The following is a 19,348-nucleotide window of genomic DNA, read 5'->3' on the forward strand; positions in this document are numbered from 1 at the left end:
TGGGGGTCCTCATTTGGTTTGATTTGTTATGGTTTGATTGTTTTAGTTTGGGCTACCTGTGGGGGTATATGTTTTTAACTGTTTTTATTGTTTTGTATTTGTATTTGTAAGCTGTCCAGAGTCTATGGGGGGAGATAGTATAATAAATGTATAATAATCATAATAAAAGTATGTTAATAATCTCTAAATATCTTTCACTTTTTAACCAAGTACAGTTAATAGAGGCAGCAACTACTGTTGTTTGGTCTGTGCACTTGCTCTGGAATTACACATGGAATGGTGCATGGTTGAGAGCTCATGAATGGTTCATGGGACTGAGCATGGACTACCTTCACCACGGCAAAGGTTTCTGTATCCTTTGCCATGGTGAAGGTAGCCAATAAGGTTATTTCTTGAACCATGTTTATATGTCCATTTTAAAAAGCAATTGAGATGGGAACTGGGGCTAGTGTTAGGAAGGTTACATGCAAACAGAATTTGCAACAGCATTAAAGCTGCTGAGGGAGGGCTAGGGAGAACCAAGGAATTTAGGAGAACAGCAACTGAGGCGGACCACGCAGTTCAATTAGCAAGAACATTCCATTTATACCAGCCCAACAGGACTTGTTTTAAGAATCAAAGCACGCTGCTTCTCCAATCTTTCTCTCCCCTTAAAAATAAATGAGGTATATTAATTTTCCAGGAAGGTCACATTTAATGTGCCTTTAAAAAAAAGGGATTAGACATTTTCCAACCAGAGCTTTCCAAACAGTCACATTAGTATGCCTACCCCTTAAAGGACGGGCAGGAAGCTCTTTCATTACTGCAATTAACCTGCTCCAGATTGGAAAGTAAATTATTTTAATAAGTAATATTCACCGTTAATTCAAGTATTATAAAGAATACAAAAGCGCCCCATGTTTTCCCTAAAAATGTAACTAATTAAAAATGCAAATTCCATTAGTCATTTACATATATGGTTTATCAAAGATAAAGTCACTGAACACATAAAAGAATCCATATCTTTCTGTTATAGCATTATACTAAAATGAGTTTGTGTGTTGTCCTCCAGATTTGCAGAAGAGATGTGTTATGATCAGTCTAAAAGGTTCTATCATTAAACTTCATTTAAGTACGCTTAACAAAGTGTGCCAAGAGGAACCTATTCCTGTCAGTGACAATGCTGAAGTCATAGGCTCAATATGATTACCTGATGCATAAAGAATGAAAAATTAAAACTACGTCTGCAGCAAGTAATCAGCTACATTAATCTATTTTAAATAGCACTTGTAATTAATTGGGCAGCTGATTTATAATTAACATTAAAAAATCCTAGTAGTTACCAAAAGGCAGGGCTGCTAGTACCTTCTGGGCTGGGAAAAAGCAGCACAGAATGTCTTCTCCTGTTAGAAGTGCTGTGTGCAGAGCCCAGCTGGGTCCTTCATACCTTTCTCTTGTCACATCCATGCCTTCAGGAAGAATGCTGGGGGGAGGTGGAGTTGGATAACTGAGGAGGATGAGGGCTTCTAAGTATTGCCCCCTTTGGCAGAAACAGCCTCAAGTAGGTGTTCCTTACAACTATCTACCAGTCTCTGACATCAACTGGGAGGAATTTTTTCCCATTTCTCCATGCAGAAGTTTTTCAGCTGTGTGATGTCTGAGGGTTTCTTGCATGAAACAGCCCATTTCAAATCACCCCATGGCGTCTCAATTGTATTTAGATCTGGGCTTTGACTAGGCCATTCTAGAATCCTCCATTTCTTCTTTTTTTTTTTTCAGCCATTCCATGGTGGATTTACTGGAACATTTAGGCTCACTGTCATGTTGCAAGGTCCACTTTCAGCTGAGCTTCAATCTTATGACAGATGGTCTCACATTATCCTCAAGCACTGTAATAAAGTAGCATTCACAGAACTGTATCTAAATTGTCTTTGTCCAGAATCAGATTCTTAAGCAGTACGCTTGTTTATCACAGCAGCAAGAAAGCTTGCCAGTGTCTATACGTTGATAGGCCTTGAGCAGGACATGCAGGGTTAGAAAAGGAAAAGCAAGGCGAGCATATAGCTGTTCAAAGGAGCTAGCAGCAGAAAACTCTCCTATAGTTTGTAACATGTACTACCTCTGATAAAGACATGGGAGAATTTACAGAAGAATCAAATCCACAATGTTGAGGATTAAAGCCATACAATGCTTTGGGTTCAGTTTCCAAATAATGCTTTGGAGCACATAAGACCAGCAGATGTAATTCTTGTCTGCAACTCTTTAAATCAGCTGCATCTTTTCCTGGTATAATACGGCAGGTGCACAGGACAGGTGCACAATCCCAGGACAATATACAGTTGTTTTAAAAAGTTGTGGACAGGGAATATGCTTGCATCCCTGCATGCTCCAAAGCACCTTTCCAAAATTATTTCTGCAATTGCACTGCCCCCATGGATAGGTTAAAAAAAAAATCAGAGCAGAAAATAAGACTCCATCAAATAATTCATCTGATGAAGACTGAATCCAGTATGCCAGCAGTCTTCCATGCTGCTTTATGAGGGATTAAAGTTCACACAATACTTACCTGAGAGTCAATAGGACAGAATACTGACTCTCCAGTTAAAACCATCTCCCTTGAATACTCTTTCCAATTATATACATTTTGTATAACTTTGCTCACAGCAAAAAGTAAATAGTAAAAGTATTTGTATATAGTAACACAGGATTGCTGTCAGTTTCATGAAACAACCAGAAAAAAAAAGGACTTCGCATTTCCTTTTTCCAAACTTTTTAAAGTGACAATGCTGGTGAACATAGGCTTCTTGCAATTAATACTAGAGACTAAATATACATAAATGCAGTAAAAGAAAGAGAATCAGAAGGATGAATAAAACATGTGCACTATTACAATTTAGCATTATGTTTTGCTCTTTTTTATTTAAAGTGTTGAAGTATGTTTGTAGGAGGCTCACTCCTCTGTAAAAGAAAAACAGAAGCTCTTGACAAAAAATTCCCAAACTTATTATCTTAAAGTGTAAGGGAGTATAACTCCCACCATTCATAAGGGTGATGCTGATTACTAGTGACAGGAGTTGTCATCCCATATATCTGGAAGATCAGAATGGCTATAGTATAGTACAACACAGAGCATATTGTAACATGCTGCCAACAGCAGTGTGCTTTGTCCAAGAATATAAAGTCTATAATCAGTTAAATTCTAATGTAGAAGACATTTATTACAACCAAAGACCAGCCATCTAAAATGTTTAACAATACTACGCAACACTGTAAAACTTGTGAATAGCTTATTAAAGGATACACCACATAATCTAGTTGCACATATCCACAGGTGTACACTTACAATTTAAAATCACTCCAAAACCGACAAGATAAAAATTGTGATAGTCAAACAGCCGGTTGACAGAGGTGTCCTTGATATTATCTCATGTTGCACTCCGCATGCTATCACATAATATTTTGTAACATTCTCTGTTAATAAAGTCATTTTTGTCTGAAAGCAATATACAAACACAGAAATGCTCTGATCAGTCTGGGTGATGTAAGTTAAGGTTTGATGTATCTGGTGCAGTAAACCCCACATAAGGTACAGCAGAGTAAAACATGGGTAGTATTTTCTATCATATCCAATCCATAAGAGTAGATGAGCTCCTTACAGGTAATGTTTTGGAATCTGTTCTGTAGGACAAATGAAGGAAGCATACCACATTTTATTTTAGTATATGCTGTCCTGTACAGTATTTAGGAAACAGAAGAAAGGAGATACAACTGGCAAGAAGCATGTGAATCTCTAGGCTCTTCTGTTTGTGAGCCTGGCTCTTATTTAGCTATATCCTCAATTCACTGCTTTAATGCACTTTGACCTGCTCATGGCCCAAAGAAAATAATAATTCTGGGAAAAGACAAAGGGAGTGAAATTTTAGAGGTATGGCCTGTTTCCATCTAGACTGAAAATTACTGGAAAATAAGCATGAGACCAATTTGCTGGGAGGAATTTATTCTTTAACCAATAGTTGGCAACTATTAGCCAATCTTGCTTCCACCCTTTAAAGATCAATGAGCCATGGAGTATTTGAGATACATCTAGACAGCTATAAAGGTGCACTAAGGAACTTAGTTACACTGATTCAAATGACATGTAGTTACAGTAAGTGCACCACAGAGAAGCTATGACCAAAATGATTTTATGGTGGCAGTTATCCGCCAACCCCATATGTGGATAAATTTCAGGACAACTGGTGAACTCCTCTGAGCTCAGCACTGTATTTTCTGTTTGGGCTTTCATATACCCAGAAGAGTGGAATACTGCTCCAAGACATTTAAAACATTTTACCTGCATCTTTTTGGGTTCATCAACAAGCACATTGTGCAATGCAGGTCTTTTGGCAAACACCGTTATCTTTATCTTTTTTATGTGCAGCTACTCCTCTCTACTGTACTGCATAAGGGTCTTCAAGGCTCTCCAAACACCAATTTGAGTGTGTGACAAACACACGGTACCATCTGCATTCAAAAGGATTGGAAAGTTTTGCTCTGCCAGGCTTATATTAATACTAGTACACCTCTCTGAACAACTATAGGATTAAAGAGTGTTCCAAGAGAGTTGCATCTGATTCTCAAACTGGTGTTAATATATAGCTTGTTAATAAGCAGTACAGCTGCAGCTGTTGATTAGAAGCCCTAATGTTCCCAGATTTGGGGAGATGGAATCAGACACATATTTGAAATGTACAAAATGGGCACATAAAGAGGATTTCATTCGCCTAGAATAGTTTTCAGGCTAAGTGAACTTCTAGTCTGATAATTTCCACTATAACTGCCTAGTATGAAGTTCACTTATTACACTTAAGCTTATTGGTCTTAATTACCAGGATCATCTTTCTAAATATGGAAACTGTAATGACTATTCTCCAGTTTTTAGGGATCAGCACTGTCTTGTCTTTAAAGGGGCACCAAAAATAGGTCCATATTTGTCTTGATTATTTTATGTGCAGTATGATTGCTACCTGGCGCCTTCCCAGTTTTTAGTTGTTCTATTAATGGTTTTTGTCTCAGAGGCTAAGACTGGAGGCCACTCAGGTAGAATATCTTCAGAAAATGCCAGACAAACATTACTATAAAATGTCTATTACAGAAGGCCCCAAAGTGGCTTTTTAAAACCTCCACAGCAATGTGGCTACACCAGATGGATCTGTTCCTGGATATCCAGTGACCAGTCACAAGAGCTGGATTTTTTTCCTTAATGGTATATAAAGCAGTCTCTCTCCATCCATCCTCTGTCCCTTCTCAACTCCACCCAGAAAATTCCATTCAGAAAACACAGGCAGGTTTATGTCAAGGAGAAGCAACCATATGAGCAATACAGTGTTCAGGTATTTACTACCAAAGTTAATGCGTAATGAATTACCAGCATTATGTGAATATGTCACTGTAAAAACAAAACTTAAATTTAGCATTTTGGCCAGTAGTTATTTCCTCTTGTACTAGTCCTAAAGTCCATTGTTTGGGGGACAACTGGATAATTATTGTTTTACTTGCCAACTGGGGCAGGGGGATATTTTGCACTGTTATGTGTATACTGCCTTGAAAAATCATAATTTTATTTGTATCCATGCAATAATTGCAGCAGCACATAGCCAGCAAAAGTCTCTCCTGCAACCTGTGACACATATTGTTCTCCAAGCTTCCATTCATGAAAATATCCTGACAGCAGGCATATTTTCTTTGAGTTGTTGAGACTCTTGGACCCAAAATGGAAGTCCAACAGATCTAAGCTACAGAGGGAAAATGCAGTGTTTAAAGAAGTGAAGTCTAGGATGGGGATGGGGGACAGGACCCAAATTGTTGAGATTTGTTTTTTTTTTTCACAGAAAAAGAAAGATGTGCATGTCACTGACTTGATGCATGTAATCTCTCTCTCTTCTAACCTGCCTAACACACTAAAAAAACTCCTAGTCCTGCTCATTTACACATCATCATTACATCATTGCCTCACCTCCTATGATCTCTGAATGCTGAAAACAGTAACAAAAACTGCTCCCAAATTTGCTCACCTCTAGCATAGTTCTTTTCCATAAAATGAGCAGCTGGCTGGGTGCTGAATTTGCAAATAAGAGCCAAATGAATGGCCCAAGTGATATATCTGCCACTTCTTGAGTCTTGGGGAATAAAGCAGAATGTAAGGTTTAAAAACCAAATACACATTGTTATAAATATATAAAACAGACATATGCGTGCTTGCCACTGCAAATGCAACTGAATTTCATTTGAAACAGCTTCAACTGTGAAGGTTAAGAAAAGGCAATTGTAGATAATCCTTGTCACAGAACTCCTTTGGAACCATCAAGCAACTGCAGTTCTATGTGGTGGATCATAGCTAGTTTGACTGGGGAAAGGAGGAAACTGGATTTCATATGGTCTACTGTGGCCTAGTCCTCACTGTGCAACTTCTGAATGGAGGGCAATGCAGTGGTTGGCAGTAGCATTTCTTCCTTTAATAAAAACGGAACAGAGAGCCTACAGATTGTAAAATATTTATAGATTCTATTTCAAAGCATATAGCAAAGGTCACACGGCACTAGCCATTTCTATCATCATAGTTTCCAATGCAACAAGAATGTCTGAAAATGTCTAATGTTTTTCTTTTTTACAAAACAACCTTATCATACTTGCCATACTGACTTAAAATATTTTTTTTCCTAACTATTTTCAAATCCACCTCCTTGAGACTTCCCTTCTTTTATTCTGATCCGGCCCTCAGATTTACAAAAGTGAATGAACATAGAAACAGTTGCACGTGATTCCTACCACCATAAAATACCACATATATGCCTTTTTCCATCAAGGATATCTGTCTGAAATAAGTACAAGATACGAAGTAGGTACACAAGGGTCTAGCATTTTAACAGAAACTGTTTAGAACTAGCTTGTGTTTAAAACCAAATGTTGGTTCACACAAACATATTCATTATTTATAGTTGCAGGATCAATGACTGACCTATCTGTATGAATGAATGCTCAGTAGGGTGTACTGATCACTGTCAAATAGTCGATTTAAATCTTCACTCAACCATGAAGCCTACTGGGTAATTTTAAGTAATTTTCTTTTAGTCAAACCTATCTGACAGAGTTGCTGTGAGGAAAAAACAAGAAGTCAATCAAAAACTACATATTGTATTATATCCTCCTCTATTATAAATAGAACTCTGACATTATTTCAAAAAGCTGAGTAACATCTAGAAGTAAGCAAAAAAAAAAAAAAGTGAGATATAAAGGACATGTAAATTTAACATGGTACACATTTCTGTAATATACTCATCAGTAGATACCAAACATTATCAAAATTAGCAAGATCATTCAATCTGTACAAACCCAGAGATTAAATAAAAGAAATATTAACACTACATCTCATATTGTGTACCCATTGGTAAAAACAAATACAGAAATCTTACATCTGAATAATTACAACGACAGAACCTAAGGCACTTTCTGTCCTCAACTAAGGAGAAGAAAGAAGATGTATATACATCACATTATTCCTTGCTGTATCTGTGGATCAAAGAGGGAAAATAAATATTTGGCTTTATCACAGTGACTTCCCACTGCTACTTCTAGGAGCTGAGTGGTACTAGGAGCTCACAACAGTTTAGAAACAGACCTGAAAGCAAGCATGAAAGCTGTGTGTGTGGGGGGGGGGTGTTGAACAAAGAATAGGATGTAATATTGAGTTGACTTCATGTGATGATACAATGCTTTGGTCTCCATTCCTCCGCTCTTCAAAGATTGGGCAATTTGTAAGAAGCTGAGAGTGTTTGGGGAGGAAAGGTACTGTACAGACTAGAAAGCCACGTGCCCTCCTTTCATAGGCTTATGAAAGTTGTTTTCAGGAGGAAAATATCAGACAGGATTCCATCCTTATATTTTTCTCTACTCAGTAGTTCTTTTAGTGCTGTGTATATGTTCATTTCACTGCTTAACCAGTGGATTTTGGAGGGGAGGGGGTAATTTACACAAAGTGAACATTTTAATAGGTTGCAATCTAAACTGAGATAAGCCTATTACAACTTTCTCCCAAAGCCAGTGGTGGAAAACTTTTCTAGCGTAATCAGTTTCCCTACCCCTGCCCTTTGAGACATGAACAGAAACACAAAGCCAAGACAAATTAAAGTGTCCTGTCTAACTTAGCTTGTTACTATAGTTGACATCAGCTCATAAATTCCTTTATGTCGAAATGGCTGCCTGTGTCACCCAAAGGACAAAGTAAGAAAGCCTCCCCCCAGTATATTTTATCTATTAAAATTATGTGGAAAATTTTAAGGTTGAATCCTAGAATATCTTACATCTCTCTGGTATCTGAGGGGAACAGAAAGCAAATAAAAATGTGAACTAAGGACCAGAATAATAATAAAGCATGAAAGGAAGGCAGTAAATGTAGATGACTCATAAGAATTACATTCTTTGAAGAAACTAGCAATCGATAAATGACTCTGACAATGCTCTGTAAAAATTTTGTTGCTATGACCAAGGAGTGAGGGGATAGTTAGGGTTCTCATTAGGTGAGTAAATCACACAGAACTACCATGTCAGCTTTTTATAATGTGATGGAAAAGATGAACTATTTGTGTATTAGCTCTGGAATCATTTTTAGTATCACACCACAAATTCATGTAATGATTATTAGTATTTTTCAGCTCCATTAAAACCAGTGTGAAATTTCAATTTTGAAACTAGCTATAAGTAGATTTATAGTATTTATAATGTAAAATAATATTTTACAGACTTAAACACTTTTATTTCACTTAATATATACGCAATACAAAATACACCTTTCAAAACTTAGTTGCCCACTTACAATTTCTAAAGGAATGTGTTTCATTCTTCAACTATGGCAAAGGCTTTTGCATTGGCTGCATTCAGACAGATGAGATAATAAACTATGGTTCAATGAGCAGGGATGATCCCAAGGCCTACAATTCTCTTTTCCTCTATGAGAGAGAGAGAGGCTTTTGAACTAAGCATATATCAGTGTCACATCCAGATTCAGACAAGCTGTGGTTAGATTTCGTTAAATTAAAACTAGTTCAGCTGCATGAGCTAAAATGTAGTGAACTTAAAACAAAGCAAAAACGTTGTTGCCTCTATGTGCCAACTTGAGGCTCCCCTAGTCTTGTTTCCATAACAATAACCAGACCTTTAGCTACATTTGAATTCATTTTTTCAGCTAAGCTTATTTGAGCAAGCAAAAAGATAAAGAAGTCCTAGCTGCTTCATTCTGTGATACAAGGATCCCTTTCCATTAAGGCAGCTGTAAATACTGACTATATGTGAAACCCCACTAAAATACATTACTAGAAACAATGAGCAAACCTATGAATTTGTCTTTCTAGCTGATGAAATCCATTTTGCATCTCATTTTCAAATTTAAACTACCATTGCTACAATGATAAGAAACAAGAAATTTAAGATATTACAAAATATTTTGCTGTGCTTTCTAGCCATCTGGATTACCTCTATCCTTCAGCAGTTCACCAAGCCCGTGATTACATCTCTCAAAGTTTGATGTCATCACATGTCTACTGATACTAGTATAACAATTAAGTGTGTGTGTGTGTGTGTGTGTGTATACACATACATACACACACCACTGGTGTCACAAATTCTGATTTCTGGCCTATTAGATTGGCAGGGAACCAAATCTCTGGTCAGTATACATTTATAAACTTACATTTTACATGGGCAGACAAAACTACCCATCTATGATCTGTATGCCAGATTCTTATGGCTAAGAGCTTCAACAAACACAGCTGTAGCCTAGTCAACCATTCACACCTATCACCCATTCATCAGTGCTGTGAGTTTTATGCATTTCCAGCTTTTACATGGCTTATAACTTTTCTTCATGCCACAGAGGCATCCTCCTCTAAAAGTGCAGAGCTGTGGCATTTCCCTGGCATTTAAATTAGGTAGGCAGGCGAATCTGCTGTATGACCTTATTCTGACTTTTCTGATTTGTTAGAAGCCCTTTATGACTCTAGCTTTTAGCTGTTCCCTCATTATACTAAGCATGCATGCATAGGAGAAAGTACAGAATAATTATAATAGCTTGGCAAGTCAATCAGTATAGCTTAGATGGGCAGATGTGGTCCATGGAGAACAGCACCGCACATTTCTCAGGAAGACTGGATTGGGAACTGGACACTCCTCTCATACCTCACCCCCTCCCAGCAGCTGAAAGGTGGAGAAAAATACATGTACATCTTTAGTACAATGGCATATTCTTCTCTAATCTCATTAATGGCTTACTTATCAAGCACTGTGGCTAATGAAAGGCACATAATTAAAATTCAAAAACCAAAACCAAAAATAACCCAACAGATTGCTATAGGGAAGAGATGAGAAGACTGCTAGGAGAAAATAAAAAAGAAATAAAAAAGCTAATTACTGCAGAAATTCCCCTTCTTGAAAATATTTAGTATTTCCCACTGCATTAATAGTTTACTTTGCTATAGCATGCACTCTGCCACAAGGCTTTGGGTTCTCAGGAAATGATCAAATATTCAGTACTGTTTTTTTTTTCTCCCTTTCATTCCTAAAACAAACTTCTTAGTTTTGTTTTCAGCCTTACAAGGCAAATTATGCAGCATTCACTTAAGGCAGTGAAACATTCTTTCCTCCTCCTTTATCTTCCTTCTTCGGCTGTAAAGGGAGAGAAACATAGCTGTGATTTATCTCTACTTGCGCCAGGATTTCTGGGTTAACTCTAGTATCTACTTGAAACTTGTTCAGCTTAAGTTTGTGGCTTTCTGTGTGTATAGCTTTGCCAGTAACCGCTTCCCCATTTAGAGTTAATGATGGGTGTTAATTACACCTGGCTGGCAACTTCTCAGGCCTACAGGACATTGTCTTCATCTTCCTTTGGAACATGATCCCACCACAATTTATCTCTCCCCCTCTAGATGGAATTCCACTCCTATGCTGATCTCTTCACCTGTTCATTGTCCTTGGGCTCCCTGGAACCCTTCAACTGTCTTCTTTTGGCCCATCTTGGATCTGTTCAGAAGTCTTGCAGCTGCTCTGGAATAAGCAACCCTTCAGCAGTTCTAAACGCGCCTAACCCGGCATGGTTCATCACCATCTCTTCTCTTTCTGCTGCCTACCACCTTATCTCATATTAACTGTTCCGCACGAGAACTGCTCTGTGAAAGCATAAATAAAAATGCTTATCTCTTTCCCAGCTACTTTATCTGAGTACTCGAACAGAGTGTATGTCTGAGTGATCACAGGACAGTATGACAGACAGTGTCCAGCTGCTGTACTCTGTCACATATCTTTTTGTCCATACTCAAATACAATGGAAGTCACAGAGCAGTGTAGAAAACATTCAGCCCTGCTGAAAATACTAGAGTGAAGTTCCTGACATCTACCACTTAAAAACAGAAACTGAGATTTCAAGTAGCAAAACCTGGAAAGACCTTTGCTTATTATCTTGATGAATTCTAGCCACTCAGATGGGATAATACTATTTTCCATGTTAACATGATGCCAGCTCCTTAGAAGAGCAACACAGTATTATTAGTGCAATGACCTCAACACCATTAAGCTTATGTCGGAATGGGCCCATTGTTACCGAGATTTGTAGGTTAGGCACAGTTAAATACATCTTTCAGCAACTGGTGCTCTGCCTTTCTTCTGAGTTACAATTCTTGTGAACTATTTTATAGGTATATGTTTGCATATTTATACATTGGAAGGATTTATACTCAAATCACAATCATATTTGAAACATCTTAGAAAGAAAAGTCCTTTAAATAATTAGCCTCAAATGATCCTTTCTGTAATTTTATTCTAGAATAATTTAGCTTGTACTGCTGCATTGGAAGAGAGTATGGAAGGGGGGAGGGAACCTCCCCCCCCAAAAAAACAAAACTTGGGGGAAGCTGCTTGACCATTGGCAGAAACCCTGAAGACAAAGGGGAGAGGCATTAATTCAAGGTTTATTGTTACAGAACCATCTCTAACATCAACATCTTCATTACTACTATTGCCATCTACTACCAGTATCATTACACCAGCACTTTTATTATTATTACTTCGGCAGCAGGCTTTTCTTTTTATAGATTGCTTATCCCTTTATTATTTTTTATAAATAACTCAAGGCAGCAAACATACCTAATACTCCTTCCTCCTCCTATTTCCCCCACAACAACCACTCTGTGAGGTGAGTTGGGCTGAGAGTGACTGGCCCAAGGGCCCATCTCCACCTTTGTTGCCACTGCAGCTTTATTTTTGCTACCTGCCTGGGTAAGTCAGCTTGGTGTCCAGGCATTTTCTGTGCAGCTGGTCCATGGCAGTGGCTTTCTATCCCTGACATACACTGCCATCAGTGGGGATGGCTGAGAGGAGGCAAGCACACCTGCTTGTCCAGTTTCATTGGAATGGTTTATTTCTATGCACCTTAAGGATGTGGACAGAGGATTTGAAGATTCGGGCCCCCACATCTCCTTTAAACCCAGATTCTTTGAATCTAAAGCCAGGAATGATCTTTTGATGAAGATATTATGTGTGATCATTGGTGCCTCTCTTAATCAGGATGAGATTTGTACTTTATCCCCACTTGGGGAACACCCCCCCCCCCATTATATACTTTCCTTTTTAAGATTTATAGGCTAGTCTTAAATTTACCATTCCTGGCCAAGGTGTTTTAACAGATAGTGCCACAGAACTCCAGCAGGAAACCTGTTTTCTAGATTCATTTCAGCCTGGGGCATGGCACAGAAATATCACTGGTTGGCCCAATGGATGGTTTGTTGAAGAAATTTGACAAAGGAAATTTGACTGGTCATGCTCCTGGATATTTGTAGCTTCTGTTACCTTTTGGACTGCCATAGGGAGTTGGGTCATGGCTTTGTCAGTGATTCCATTTCCATCCGTGGAAGGTTCTCCTGAAGTTTTTGGGCTGTGGAGGGCTGCAAACTTCAATTCTGTGCCCCATGCTCTTTAACATCTATATTAAACTGGGGGGGGGGGCAGGGGGAATCATCAGGGAGTGTGGATCTGAATGCCAGCTACAGCGATGCTTAAAAGTTTGTGAATCCTTTTGAATTTTCAATATTTCCACATAAATATGACTTAAAATGTGACCTGTTTTCCACACAATTCCTACAATTAGATAAAAAGAACCCAATTAAACAAATGAGTTAAAAACATTATACTACTTGATTTATTTATTGAAGAAGAGGATTCAAAGCTACATATTTGGCAAAAGTATGTGAACCTACTTTCAGTATCTAGTGTGCCCCCTTGAGCAGCAATAACTACAACTAAATGTTTCCGATAACTGTTGATCAGTCTTACACATTAGCTTGGAGGAATTTTAGCCCATTCCTCCTTATAGAACAGCTTCAAGTATACCTTCAGGTATATTGGTGGGCTTCCTGCATGAATTGCCCACCTCAGGCCCTTCTACAACATTTCTATAGGATTAAGGTCAGGACTTTGACTTGGCCATTCTAAAACATTAACTTTCTTCTGCTTTAACTATGTGGGTGTTCTGAGTCATTGTTTTGCTGCATGACCCACTTTCTCTTGAGCTTCAGTTCACAGACAGATACCCTGGTATTTTCCTGTAGAATCTGCTGGTACAATTCAGAATTCATAGTTCCATCAATGACAGCAAACCATCCTGGTCCAGAGGCAGCAAAAGCAGCCCCAACCCATGAAACTACCACCACCATGTATCACAGAATGGACAAGTTTCTTATGCTGGAATACAGGGCTTGCCTTTCACCAAATATAACACTTTTCATTCAAGCCAAAAATTTCTATTTTGGTTTTATCTGTCCACAGAATATTCTTCCAATAGCCTTCTGGCTTATCCACGTGGAGTATTGCAAACTGCAGATGGGCAGCAATGTTCTTTTTGGAGAGTAGTGGCTTTCTCCTTGCAACTCTGCCATGCATACCACTGTTGTTCAGTGTTCTCCTGACAGTGGTCTCATGAACACTGACATTTGCCAATGCAAGAGAGGCCTTTAGTTCCTTAGACGTTACCCTGGGCTTCTTTGAGACCTCCTGGAGTATTACACACCTTGCTCTTGGCGTGATCTCAGTTGATCAACCACTCCTGGGGAGGGTAACAATTGTGATTGTACGCAGTCTGCCTGACAGTGGACTAGTGGAGTCCAAACTCTTTGAAAATAGTTTTGAAACCTTTTCCAGCCTTGTGAGCACAAACTGTTTTTCAGAGGTCCTCAGAAATTTCCTTTGTTTGTGCCATAACATACTTCTACATATCTGTGTTGTGAAGATCAGATTTTGATAGTGAATACCCAGAATTCTGTTCTTTAAATAAGGCAGGACCTCCCACACTCACTCCTGATTATCATCCTATTGATTGAAACACCTGATTCTAATTTCCCCTTCAAATGAACTGATAATCCTAGAGGTTCACATAGAGGGCCAAGAAAGGAGGAGGAGCTCAGGGGCTCAGGCAGACTGTCCTTCCACACTTGCACCTTATTCATGAGAAGAGCTCTGAAAGCCTGGCTCTTTCCCCAGTCATTGGATTAGAGTGAGTGATGTGTTTGATTGTCTTTTAATTGTTGCTTTTCTTCTGGCTTCTGGGTAGGAGCTTTGTCTGTTTTAACTGCACTGTATGATTCCTTTTACTGCATATCACCCAGAGTCGTTATAAAGTTGGGTGACCTTATAAATTTCTACAATAAATAAATACTTTGGTTTTCACATTCTAGCCAGTTTGGACAAACTAAGAAAGTTGTAGCCCAAAACATCTGGAGGATACCAGATACCCACACCTGGCTGAAGTCAGGGATACAAAGGTTACGGTCTGGGATCTGCACATGACCCACTAGCACCTCTGTTAGGCTGTTGACAGCTGCTAAACCAAAAGTGATTCTTGTTCATGCACATTCTCACAGAGTTCTCATCGGCAAGGTTTATTAAGAGGAAACAGTACAGTACAAATACAGTACAGAAGAATAATTTCAGCAGGAAATCTGTTTTCAATTTAGAACCAATATATCTCAGTGTACATACAGGTGAAGACTTTCTTTTTCTCACAGCCTTACGATGCACTGGAGAGGTGGGGGCTCTATTCACTGATCATAGGGAAATCTGCAGCTCATTGCTTACCTAATAATTGCTTGAATTTGTTTTAGTTTGAGAACCAATTCTTACAAGTCTTTTGGAGACTAGAGTCCTACCCTGAGTGATCAGGGCCAAAGATTTTGACACCTGTGGTAGTTTTGGATGTTTGAGGAATTTTCAGAAGCAATATCGGTACCTTAAGACTTATACTTTTCCCTGGCTTAGACTCAAGCCACTTGAAAAGTAGATTTAATCTTGACCACTATGATAATAGAAAGGGTGATTTGGTGTGTCTGAGTGTGATTCTGATAGCCTGTTTGTGTATGTTACATTGCACATTCTCTAAGCTGTCCAGAAGCTGCTTAGAAAGGCTGTAATGAAACTCTAAGTGAATAATGACACTTTAATCACATATCAAGCCATCTTTAATCACAACTGCTTTAGGAAAAGGAAAGACTTTTCTGATTATATCTTTCACTCTCCTTTCCACAGATATATTTAACCAAATAGGAGGCATTTGTTTTAACACACTAACACTTTTCATCTTCCCTTACACTCTCCAGGAAGCTGCAATAATCACTGTGCAGTTTAGTCTACATAAATTACTGTTTAATCATTCAGGGCCATTCATCTCAGCAAGACCACACACAAGTCAAGATAGTCCTGGTATCAGTTGTCTGAATTGTGGTCACTAATGAGTTATTAGCAATTCTTGCATACTTGGGCCATTAAACCAGCTAGTGGACTGTCAAGCAAGAGGCTCCATTTCTAGTTATTTAGTAGTCTCTAAAGTGCATGGTGCAGAGGAGAGAAAGTCTGGAATTAAATTATGAGGTTACTTAGGGATACGAGAGAGGCTATTGAAGCGTTAGAGTAGCTGCTTGTAGTCTGAGCCCTGTAATTGATTTTGATGTAGCCTTGCAATCACAACAGTCCATCAGCCATTTAATTCAGACTGTGACAAGCACTTTAGAGTGTTGTGGTATCACTGAAAAAAAAAAATTAAAACCAGCTCAGCTACAGAGAGAAGTCAGACAAAAAGCCACATACTTCTTAGTGGCATTAGTTTTAGAGAATAGATCTTTTGGACTGCATTAGCTGGGTATACTTTGAGGGATTATTAGACAATTCCTTCAATTTAAAATAGGTAATTGCTTTCCGAAGTAAGTGAAACAAGCTGTGGGACATTTTACTGTGCAGTATCACAAAATATTTGCTTTAATGCATTGCCCTGGTCTGGCTCGGACTGAACTATCTGTGTCTCAAAAGCCATGCTTTCTTAGAGATGTTTCTCGTGTGCATTGCAGCAGAACAGTACAAGGTTTATTAAGTTCAACTTTCTCATGCAATCCCAACCGGGAAATGATTATTTAATTTCTTCTTATTAATCAGATACAAAATTACAATTTCCCAGTTCACACATGACAAAAAATAGTGGTTTGAGAAACCCAGGAAGTAATCAATTGTGTATTCAGTTTGTTCACAGGGATGAAACCACAGTTTTGTTATTCTGATATAACAGGGAACTGTAGTTTAATTAACCACAATGAATGTAATAAATGTAGCTACAGAAAGCAAGGAGCAAGGGGGCAGTGTTCAGGTATTTTTTAGAGTTACACTGGAAGCAATTTATGCTCTCAAAACAAAGTTTAAAGGACAATCTGGGGGAGGTCATAGGAATTCTGCCTGTTTGTCATGATTTAAGTGCAGTTTATAAAAAAGGACCTCATACAGGTTGCTTTCTTTGGGAATGCATTAAAATAAAGTGCAACTCACACACGCTTTTTCCTTTTCACAGATCTCTTTTAGTGGACAGATTTTAGCAGCTCACAGTTGCAGGCTTTTAAGTACTGTGGGCTCCTCTTGGGCAAAGAATGAAATAAAAAGAATTATGTGCAATTATATATCCAATTTTCTGCCCAGCTCAGGTGTGGTCACTTTGGGAATGAACTCTTATTTCACAAATAATCAAGAATTCTCTGACATTTATTGTGGCATGAACTTTCAGTTTCCTTCTCCAGATGTATGAAACTGGCATTTGAACAATAAACTACTTCAAAGCATTATGTGGGGAAAATATAGGAACAAATGGTCTTTAATTAAGATATCAACAAAATGATGCTCTCCTCCTAAATTCTAATTATACCTGAAATAAGTAAGCCAATATTACTCTATGATACGTATAAATATCCAGAGTAACTCCATGCATACTGCATACTATCTTGATTTGAGGTGTAGAGATAGTAGTAGTAGTAGTAGTAGTAGTAATAATAATAATAATAATAAGCCAATCCACATGATACATATGACTGCAGATATGTTCCCTTTGCTCCTGGGTGGAAACAGCAGGATAGCAGCAGCATTTTAGTTATTTAGTAAATGTTGGTGTTCATGTTTATTTTAATTATGACAACATATCTGAAATATATATGTAAAGAAGATATGTTTTGATCTTTGATGATACAATATGAAATGTAGACTTACACAGAAGTGTGAATGTGCCATTAGTTGCAGAGGGATTTAGTTTTCAATGGTTCTCATATATAAAATTAAGAGAAAGGTTTAATCTAGACAAAAAGATAACTGGAATTGAATTATACAAAACAGAATTTGAGACTGTATTATGTACAAATGATGAACATGTGATTGCTAAAATGTATAAAGTTTTATTGAAATTTGAATTGAGGAAGAACAAGTTAAAGGGTGCATGATAAAATGGACCAAGAATTTTGGTTATAATATACAGATGGACCAATGGGAGAAGATGTGGCTGAAAGGACTGTAATCTACACTATGCTATAGCTTAAGAGAGAATTTTTACAAAATGATGTACCACTGGTATATGACAACAGAAAAATTGTCCTGGATGTACAAGGGTATTTCCAGTCTATGTTGGAAATGTGGAAAACATGAAGGGTCATTTACCATGTATGGTGGACTTGTAAAAAAGCTAGAAAATTCTGGGTACAAATGCATGTAGCGATACAAAGAATTTTAAAGATTAATATTCAGTTGAAACCAGAGGGGGTTTTTTGTTGGGACTTATGGATAGTCAACTAGAAAAGATTCATGGAAGATTGTTTTTGTACATGGTAACTGCAGCGAGATACTATATGCACAAAGACTGAAAGATCCTGAAATACCCACAATGGAGGAATGGTTCGTGAAGAGGATGGAACTTGCAGAAATTGCAAAATTAACTTGATCAGGGAGAAGACAAGAAGTACATTTATTAATGACTGGAAACCCTTTATGATCTTTTTCCTGAAAACAGAAAAAAATGAATTGGTGACTTATGAATGTGATGATTAGAAAGGATAAAATATGGGAAGAAGAGGATTACGAAGTAACCTTAAAGAGGGAGGATAGATGTTAAATTTATTTGTAACTGCTATAAATAAGAATGGAAGCCGATTCTTTATTTCCTTCCGTCCTTCCGTTCTTCCTTCCCTCTTTCCTTTCCTTTCTCTATTTCCTTTTTCTGTTTATTCACTTGTTCTGTATTTTTCTTTATTCTTTTTCTTTTCTTTAAATCTGTATGTTTTTATTACTGTATAAAATCCTTTAATAAAGATTATTAAAAAAAGAAGTGTGAATGTGCCATCAATGATTACATGCAATAAACCACCTTCTTAATGTCTCAAATACAAGGCTATTTGGTAAAGAGGTTTCATACATCAAGCCAGGAATCCTCAGGTACTGAGGAATGAAGTTATAAAAAGTCAAGTAATGCACAGGTGTGTGTGAACCATCCCATAGTTTTCAACCATTTGAGTGAGTCTCTGATTTATGCCTATGCAGGCCCTTGTCATAGTTGCATATTGCAAAGGTCAAAGATGAGGTCTCTTTTAACAATGCTTTTCATTTAAATATAGCAGCGGCAACTACAACAACAAAATATGTGTCATCAGTGAGACTCTCAATTTTTTAATTGAGAGCTTGTTTTACCCCTCCTTGAGAGGAAAATACCTTATTCCAAATGTAAGCTATATATATATTTTTAAAAATTAATTCCTGCCTTTTAGAGATCAGAAATGATGTAGAATTAAATTTCTAAAAAGAACATTTGTTTCCTACAACAGAGAACTTGAGAACCAGCTCAGCATGATTTTAATCAGAGTGCTAATAGATAATATAGATACTGATTCAAGAGGTGTCATCAAAGTAATCTCTTCTTGGATTCTGCATCTTTTCTTAGAATACACTGCTTCTTTTTGTTAGGCCCCCAGAGAAGAAACAAACAAAACATAGTTTTGGGAAAGTA

At 37.8% G+C, this 19,348-nt stretch overlaps 1 protein-coding gene across 7 annotated transcripts in view; it reads right to left on the reverse strand.

Annotated features, from left to right (window-relative positions):
- Positions 1 to 19,348, reverse strand: part of LYRM4 (LYR motif containing 4) — a 61,990-nt gene that overhangs the window by 21,804 nt on the left and 20,838 nt on the right. For 3 of the 7 annotated variants that reach the window (XR_015794112.1, XR_015794113.1, XM_025173019.2), the window contains exon 3: positions 6,033 to 6,137. The exons of 2 other annotated variants lie outside the window; for them this stretch is intronic. Coding sequence is in view for 3 of the 5 variants with exons in the window: in XM_025173019.2 (XP_025028787.1) it covers positions 6,033 to 6,137 (105 nt within the window). In the remaining 2 variants the exon portion in view is untranslated. Of the gene's footprint in view, positions 1 to 3,316; positions 3,473 to 3,510; positions 3,658 to 6,032; positions 6,138 to 19,348 lie in introns of those variants that run through there. 2 more of the 7 variants (XM_025173018.2, XM_088131040.1) reach the window with 2 other exon arrangements.

Source organism: Python bivittatus, unplaced genomic scaffold (assembly GCF_059951505.1).
Source record: "Python bivittatus isolate LINGU-HERP-01145 unplaced genomic scaffold, Pbiv_v1 ctg000840_np1212, whole genome shotgun sequence".
Lineage (NCBI taxonomy): Eukaryota > Metazoa > Chordata > Lepidosauria > Squamata > Pythonidae > Python > Python bivittatus.